General features: G+C 34.7%; 1 protein-coding gene across 2 annotated transcripts; it reads right to left on the bottom strand.

Moving 5' to 3' along the window:
• Positions 1 to 518: 518 nt before the first annotated feature.
• On the bottom strand, positions 519 to 3,867 carry LOC111373384 (pentatricopeptide repeat-containing protein At1g01970). Of its 2 annotated transcripts, XR_002698939.1 has the most exons (3): positions 2,926 to 3,867; positions 1,017 to 1,914; positions 519 to 896 (listed from the first exon to the last, which is right to left on the bottom strand). XR_002698939.1 is itself a non-coding variant. In XM_022995906.1 (2 exons), exons 1-2 carry the CDS (start codon positions 3,397 to 3,399, stop codon positions 1,147 to 1,149), a joined length of 1,242 nt encoding a protein of 413 aa, XP_022851674.1. In that variant the 5' UTR covers positions 3,400 to 3,867; the 3' UTR covers positions 519 to 1,146. The 2 variants fall into 2 exon arrangements, 1 of the variants encoding a protein (XP_022851674.1); XM_022995906.1 differs by having other exon boundaries at positions 519 to 1,914.
• Between the last annotated feature and the right edge of the window lie 5,591 nt (positions 3,868 to 9,458).

Here is a 9,458-nt window from a genome sequence, read left to right on the forward strand (position 1 = left end):
ATTTGGTCAAAATGTGGTCAATTGAATTTTTATTTTTTATTTTTGGGTCAACTAAGAAGCTGTTTTGACTTTTGGGTATATCATGCAACAAATTGAATTATTCGACACACGAAAAATGACAAGGTGAGAGAAAATGTGACCCAAAAAGGTTTTCGGTATATCAACCATATAAGCTACTAGATTTCCAGCTATTTCCAAATTTGCTGGCACCAAAATGGCAATAAATTGTTTGAATTTTGATAGGAACCCTCAAGTTTGTTCAATTAATTGTTAGTTCTTTATGTGTATTATGGGAATTTAGTAGAACAAATGTTATAATCATCTAACTATAAAAAGGGGAAGGAGTGTTCTGTCAGGAAAGATGCTACAGAAACAAGGTGAAAAACAAGCTACACATGTGTCGATGCATGATTGAAGAGTTTGAAAAATAAAAAACACCCAACAACTAGCTGATACATCACTCTGTTTTTTCTTCCCTGTTTTTCTGCCTATCTGTTTATCATTCTTATTCAATCATTTAGGGAGACTTAAGCCTCTCGAAAGCTCAACATTGCAATTGTAATTCAAATATCAGGAAACAATACCAATTTCCTTCTAAGCTCCATTCAATTCACTTCTTTTACAACACAAATTCGTCACAAACCCAAGAATTTACAGCAAATTGAAAATCCTAAGGGTCAAGCAGTTGATTTTCCAGAGCAGCTGCTAGCTGACATTCTTCCCCACCAAAAGCCTCTAAGAGTACCATACATTTTTTTAGGCTTTTACAACGAGAAGGGTTTTAGCATTCACATTTTGACGGTGAGGCAACTCCATTTGGAAGTAGCAATACCAATAGAGAAGTGTATTTCAATTGGATTCAATGAAGAAACATAAAAAAGTCCAAGCCAAGCTGACTGTAAATAGGAACCCGGATCAGCAACTCAACAAAGTGACAACAATCCAGTACAAGAAGGATAGTGAGTCCTGCTCTGCGTGCAGTTGAAAGATGGAAAGGAAAAAAGGGATGGGTTTACCTGCAATGCATCACTTCATCATGAGGTTTAGTTGAGAGATGAAAAGGCACCATGTAACCTGATGTATAACATCTTAATAACAAGTCGGAAGTGAGAAGGACAGAGGTTGATGAAAATTTATAAAGCATGTTCAGGCACTCGAAGCATAATCTCTCAACACATGTTCCACTTCTTCCACCACGCCCAGCTTCTGAAACCACCTTGCTAGTAACTCAGAAGCTTCTTTTCCAATCATAACACCGTCCTTTTCCAATTTTATCAAGAAGTTCAGTGCATTATTCAATTTGTTTTCCTTCTCATAAGCAGCCAGTACCAAAGCCACACATTTGTCATTAGGTTCAAGATCAGCTTTCCGCAGATTGTCAAATGTTATGACAGCCTCATGAGTTTGACCTGCCATTACAAAGGCATTTATGAGAAGCCCACAGACCTTGACATCGGGAATGATTCCAGCCAATTGAATTGCATCGAAAGCCCTTTGAGCTCCTCGACTATCCCCAATCATAGAGTATGCTCTCAGCAGCGCTTTAAGGACTTCTCTTCCTGCATATATGTCTTGAGCTTCCATTTCTCTAATTAAACTCTCTCCACGGTCGAGCATTCCAGATCTAATGTAGGCCATGACCATTGAACCATATGACCTTCTGTCCAACGGTGTGCCAAGAAGCTTCATCTCTTCAAATGATTCTTCAGCCAACTTAAGATTACCAGCCTTGCTGTACATGTGAACTAGAGTAGTTAAGGTAACCTGATCACAAATGAAACCTCTGTTTTTCATCACTAACAGAGTATTTTCGGCTTCTTGCAGCTTGTTTTGCTTTGCATAACAATGAATCATCTTGGTATAGTCACGCACATTAGCTTCAAATGATTCTTCAGTAAGTGCATGTTCCAACACCTGAGAATTATTATAACCTAAATTCAGAAAGTGTAACCAAGGTAAACTATATTACATATTTTATTGCAAGATTTACAAATCTCCAAGAGTGGAATGCTGTAAAACATATTTTATAATATCAGTTCCATTTAATGGCAAAGTATAATATTACATGTATACATGTAAACACGTGCATAGTGGTGCTGCACCGAAAAGATACTTTAGAATTTACACCAGACAGAATGCTCACTTTGCTTGAACTAGAAAATGGTGCAAAAAGGAAAGGATAGATTGCAAATCATAAACAGAACAAGTCATCAATTCTAAAACCAATTTTAAAATGGTCTCTAGTTATCTAAAAATGCAATCTCCTGATAGGTATTCATCATATCAAAAGTAACACCAGCTGCAATTATCATCTAAATCTTGTTCTCTTGCTTCTGAAATTTATTGTTAGAATACATCTGGTAGAATCCGCCGAACTATATTCTCAAGTGATTCAATCAAGAATTATTAGGTATGAATTTAACTTTTTTTCATACAAATGTATGCATAGGAAAGGAAAGAAACACGTAGAATAGGAAGACATCGAATGTTGGAACCACAAAGTAATATGGTGGCTTCTAATTAGTATATCTATAAACTTTGTATACCAGGCAGGGCTAGTAAATAGGATAACATATTCCTTCAAAGAGATTTTTGAACAGGAAAAAAAAAAATCCTTTGGATCCTTTGGAGGTGTGGCAGTGTCATATAATCCGCCCTCACCAAAATTATAAATGTAAATAGCAATAAATAACAATTTTAAACATTAAACACTGTCAAATTAATCGCTTTATACACAGAGAAATATGCAGAAAAAAGCAGAATAAATGAAGCAGACTATCTCAGAACAACATTTCCGAACTACCAACAGCTAACAAATGCATTAAGCAACCACATCAACTGGAAGAATTCATCAAGTAACCCAACAAAATGCAGAATCATATGAAATTAATAAAGAAATTGGAATATACGAAGAACTTGTCACACCTCAAAATACATTGGACGATTCAACTTCTCCAATTCTTTAAGAACCGAGAGCCAATCGGCTCTCTGGGGATTCATGCTCTTCACCCATGCAGCCATCATAAGTGATATACTTCCATTTTCAGGAGAAAAGCAAATAATCTGTTTTAACAAAGCCTGACAACGATTCGCCATTTTTGGTGGGATTTGAGCTATAGTCTGTTTCTGCCCCTCTGAAATATTAAAGTCTATCTTAAGCCATCTAAATCTTGGTTTCTCTTCCTTTTCTTCGTTAGTATATTCCTTATTCTCCCCCTCATTTACACTTTTAACCATTGATAGTGGTCGAAAATTGGATTTGATTAATTTGAACCCTCTGGGGTTTCTCAAGATAGAGTTTTTCCACACAGGAAATTTATAAGTATTCAAAACGTTTTCAGTTTGCATAAAAAATGTATTTCCCAAACAGGAGATACTGGTAGAAAAATAACCCATCATAAAATGAAAATCAACAAGTACAATCAAACATACAGGTTATATATCCCATCTTTTCAAACACTGAAAAGTTAAGAAATTCTGTTCATCTCTTATACAGCTTCAAGAACACAAGTATTGAACCATTTTACCACCAAAACACGCGCATACGCTCACGCTTATTTGCAAAGGAAAAAAACGCAAGTTCAGGGGAGAGAAAATTGAAGTAAACAATGCAGAGAATCAACTGATAACTGAGTAAAGCACATAAACAAGAACAAAGAAAAAAAATACTGGGGAATTAAATGGGTAGAGCGAATGCTCGCAAATAAAATCACAAAAATGGAATATGGGTTTAAGCAATTAATCTCCTTTTTGGTGAAATTCTTACATGAATTGGTTAATAAACAAAAAAAAAAAATTTGTGGATTGCGTCAATCAGAAACAGAATGAGCAGGGAGAAATGGATAATTTGCAGCGAGTAGAAATGCGCCTAGAGATGGGGCTTGTGAATTTAGTTGGGGACCACTTGAGTTACTTACTAGGTAATTTTTACAATTTCTCTCGACTTTGAGTTTCATATAAAATTGGTCCTCATACTTTTGGACTGACTTGAAAATTTAAGATGCCAACATCTTCAATATTCTTTAAAAATGAGATACTTTCTATTTTAAAAAGTCAATTCTTAAAATTATGCTCTAAGAGACTTTTTAAATTAATATTTTGAAAATAGTCTCTTGGAGATACTCAAGTTCAAATTGAACTTCTTAATATTTTTGTATTGTTTGCAAATCAAACAAAAAATATAATAAGAGTTCCTATTTTTGGGATAATTAAGTTAGTAAACTAAAAGCACAAGTTTTCACCCCAAAAAAAAAAAAAAAAGAGTTGAAAACCGAAACAAATATTAAAATTTGAATAATTCTACGAGTATAGACATACTTCTACGGAGGCTTTACAGATTTTCAAAAAATTGATGATATGGCCAAAAAAAAGGAAAAAACAAAGGAAGAGAGATTTAAACCTTATGCACACTGCGCAATTGGTTTTTCCCAAAATAGAGCCCTATTGAGAACACATTTCAAACTGATTTCATGTTCGCCTTCTCCGACAGAATCAGTCCATGTTCGCTTCTCCAACAGATTTCCCCATTTGACTTGTGCATTTTCCATTCAAAAAAATCAGTCAACGTGAGAAGACAACTGAGAAAGGGGGCTTTGAAAGTAGAGGATGTTTACAACTCTGACTTCGAAGAAATCAGTCCAAGTTTGTCTTCTACGACCGCTCGACCCCCACCTCAGCTAATTTCCCAGGCCATTTGGGCATTTCCAGTTCCAAAAAAGATTGTCGGATGCAATTGAAGTAGATTCTCAACCCACAAACGGTGATTAAGAAAGCGAGACAACTTCAAAATTCTAGATTTCTTTAGTATTGTGCATTTTGAAGGTGTGATATTGCGTTAAATGCATTTTGAAAAATATATAGTTTCATTCTCTTCGCATTTTGGATTATGATCTAAAAAATCAGTAGTTTGTTAAATGCATTACGGGAAATTAAGGATATCTGCATCTTCAAACTATATTTTGTAAAATTTTAGTTCCACAAAAGTGACGAGAATTAAATTCTGGTTTTTGTGTTGTCATTACAAATTGGTTATAGTGCTATAAATCTGCTGTATTTCCATCTAGTTATTGTGTTGTTATATTGGTTTTCGTTTTGCTGAACTTTACCATTTACTTGGTTGCAGCATGCGAAATTATAGAAGACATGAATAAAGATCCTTTCGTGCAGTATGATAATGAGATAGTTTAGACAATATCAAAATTGTGGACAAAGAAAAGTTAGGAGGAGATGAAGAGATTGTACCTAAGGTGGGCGTGACGTTTATGGCTTAAAAAAGCTATATCATTCCTATAAACAATATGCTTATACCGTACATTTTCCAGTTAGGAAAAGGAATTCGAAAAAGATGGGCGATGGAGTTGTTAGATATGCGACGTTTACATGTAACCGTGAATGTCGAAGAAGCAGTAATATGGAGCAGTAACCAATAAGTTAGACAAATTGTAAAAAAATGATATCTGCATCTTCAGACTATCATGGAACATGGGAAATTAACACCGTCTACCTCGAGTACAATCATAAAACAAGTCATTTTCAAATCTAGGTTGTATCGGTGTCACCAAGAATTAAGTGCAAATATGAAACAAAAACTTGAATTGAAATATATGATGGGAATTTCATTACACAAATGTTTCAACTCTACAGTTGTGGAAGCAGATGGGTATGAGAATATGACTTATATTCAAAAGGATTGTCAAAATTATATTGAATAACTGAGACGGTTACGATTTGGAGAAGGAGATGCAGCAGCATTACAATCTTACTTTTCAAATATGCAAGCACGGTGCTCTGGATTTTACTTTGCTATGGATTTAGACGATGAGTCTTGGCTTAATAATGTATTTTGGGCAGATAAAAGTGTAGGCAAGCGTACACAGAGTTTGGGCAATGTTATCACCTTTAATATCACGTATCTGACAAATAAGTACGACATGCCTTTCACACTTTTGTTGGTGTGAATTATTACGGACAATCAACATTGTTTGGTTGTGAGTTGTTATAGAATGAAAATACAAGTATGCTTGTGTGGTTAATTAGGATATGGCTTCAATGCATGCATGGTCAGCCTCCCCATAGAATAATTACTAATCAAGATAGACCATGCAAAATGCAATTGAGATTGTCTTTCCAAATACTAAGCGTAGATGGTGTTTATGGCACATTATGATGAAATTGCCAGAGACATTTGGCTACCACATTGATAAAAGTTTAATATTCTCAGCAATACACGGATTGGTATATGATTTGCAGACTGTTGATGAATTTGAAAAAGGTTGGAGAACGATGATTGATAAGTTTGACTTGCATGATAACGATTAGTTGTCGGGACTGTACGAAAATCGAGATCGTAGCATACCTTGCTTTTTGAAAACTACTTTTTGGGTAGGGATGTCAACAATACGACGAAGTGAGAATATAAATGTATTATTTGATGGATATGTCCATTTGAAAAATGGGTAACTAGTCATTTGAAAAAGGTCAATAAAATGATCGTTGGGGGTCTATTTGATCGTCTGAATGGGCAGAAATATGTCCCTTTGGACTTTCTCCTTCGTGATAAAATTTTCACGTAGGTACTTGAAGGATTTTCTCATTTATTGTATAGATAAGTCTGTGAATATATAATCTTAAAAGTCGAGATACTTATCTTTTGAAAATAATTTTTATGCAAGTAAAATTGTTTGAGCTATAATCGATGCGAAATATTAAAGTGTTTTACCTTTTCATTTGAGTATATAAAAAAGGCATCTAGTAAAAGGCTTTTATCTCTTCTTCCGATGCGATTTTTTATGCGAAGGCTCATATCTATTTCCACGCTAGTCAATTTTCAATCTTGCTTGATCATTGAGCTCCAAAACGTTTGTCCATATGTGTGGTCCTTGATCTTGATTCTTATGTCTTCATTCTTCGTTAGTTTCACGATAAATACTATCAACACTTAAATCCAATTAGTTAGAATTAAATGTAATTTGTTTATAATAATCAAAACGAGAAGTCAACCATTAGGTCAACAGAGTAGTGGTAGTAAAGTCCTTTCCCAGCCAACTATTAATTTGGCAATTCAATGTACTAGTTCATGAAATACTATCGGCTTGAGCTCATTGATCCTAAATCGTCGAATAGAAAGGGCGCACCAAGGAAATTTCGGAGAAAAATTCGGTCGGAGTCGATTTCGAAGAAAGCAAAGGTATTTTGCTCTATTAAACTCTTCAAGTAAATAGGAACTCTAGTACAAATTCTTATTTATTTCGATGTATAAGTAAGCAAGTTTGAAGTCAAGTGAAGAAAAGAGACCAAGAGATAGGCATATTGATATGGAAGAGTTGCACCCGATGTCCAGCTATCTCAACAACTTCAACATTCGTGGTCGACACCACTATCATATTCACAACTTTTATTAATCAGTAAATGGACTTTATTTTAATATTTTCTGTTTTGTAGTTATATTTATGTTGGTATATGACATAGGGTGATGTCAAAAGTCAAGTGTTTACACAACAATTACTGTTATCTATTTTGATCGCACTGTCATCTACTAACGTTATAATCAATTCACAAGGTAAACACGTTTAAATCATTGTAATTCAAAGTTAGTTTTTTTTCTTTCTTTCTTTCACTTGTTTGCTCACCCAAATTTAGCGGATTCAAGTCTGTACTTTGCTAACCAGCATTTATTGCATCCAGAAGCCAGAGTCATTGGAACGAGTCAAATGGGTACAATTTTCTTCAAGTAAAATTTTAGTAAATATAGATGTTACAGGCTGATGTTGCTGGATTTCTTAGCATCTCTGGTTTTATTACTACTTTCATTCTTTGGTACAAGCTACAGATTCTTTCCTAAGGGCTTTTCACATTGCAAATCTGTCAACGCTGTCTCCGATACTCAACCAATGATGTCGATTCATAATAATGCTGGTATCTCATATAATAAATGATGTTGGACGATGCTAAATTGGTTTTTATTTTATTTCTATGTAGTGGTCAATCTTCATGTTCAATTTTACCCATGATTGATTAAGAAATGGAATTGTGTATGACATTATTTGGGACTATTATTCATTATCGAACGGTGATTGTGAATTGGTTTTTCGTCTTCACTAGATACATATTCATATGGCAAGAATAAGAAATATTTCTATCAATATAAGTCAAACATATAAGTGGAGGACCATAGTTTACAATACTTTTTCGGTAGCAAATACATAATGTAATAATGTTAGTCTTCCATGTATACAATCCCAGGTTGCCTCCTTTGAGCTTCAATCAAAAGCCAATCAAAAATATTTTTGCGGATCATTAATTTTGCCTACTACTAATGAAGTACAACCTTTTCATTTTCCATTCACTTCAGCAATTCCCTTTCCCTTGCGGAATGTGACGTTCAGTGAAATTTTGATGTCTTGTTTTTCGACTATGACCCAATTAAAATACCCACAATTCACACTACAAGTTTTGAATAATCGTCCTTTTGTTCTTTGCCTCGTTTTCAACCTCAAAACATTTTTGCATTCCGTGTGCACAATATGGGCATTATCGTTTTAACGGGCAGTCCCTAAATAATTTGTATGTGCTTCTACAGCTATGAAAAACACAAAGTTCATTCCTTTCATCCTAGAACAAAATAAAATGTGATTACTACACGAACTAAGAAAATAGAGAAATTCATGATCACTAGCCTAGCATCTCGACAACTTCCACCATTTTCATCTATACTAAACAACAGTGAATATGCTCCATCATTTTTCCACAATTACAGAACAAGGCAAGCAATATATCTTCTATCAATATTACCAATTCCACTATCTTTTCACCACATTTTACATAGGACAGGATAAGCAAAAATCTTACTAAATTTGTACAGTGTTTACATGTTAGATATAGAATCTGATTTTGAAGACTTTAGCACTGGCAGAAGGTGGAGATGACTGTGGCTATTGTGGACAGGATGCGATAGCCGGAGGTAGAGATGAGTGCGACGATTGTGGATTGATGCAATGGCTGGACGTGGAGACGAGTGAGGCTATTGTGAATAGATGAGATGGCCAGAGGTGGAGATGGTTTCCAAGGTTCTGAATCAAGGAAAAGGGAAAGCAAGATAACCTGCCACCTTACAGTTGGAGGCCATGTGGCTGGAGGTGGATTTCATAGCGGTGATTTGTAGGGTTCCAAATGGAGAAGTTGGGAATTACATACACTTCTCTTTTGCTTTTGTCCCTTTTTCCTTCCGTTAACTTTTAAAAAAAAAAATAGAGGCAGATGCCACATCATTCTTTGAGACCTCCATGAAGCTTCCTTCTATACGTATAGCACTTTTGAATTTGAATATTTTAACATGCAAGAATTATAATTGGAGCTAACACATCTGCAAGTACATGAAGAGTATCGTGACCTTCTTTTTGCTTTTGAAAAATTAGTGAAAGTAACTTTTATAAATAAAATAAAATAAAAAAACAGAAAAA

This window comes from Olea europaea, unplaced genomic scaffold (genome assembly GCF_002742605.1).
Source record: "Olea europaea var. sylvestris unplaced genomic scaffold, O_europaea_v1 scaffold112, whole genome shotgun sequence".
NCBI lineage: Eukaryota > Viridiplantae > Streptophyta > Magnoliopsida > Lamiales > Oleaceae > Olea > Olea europaea.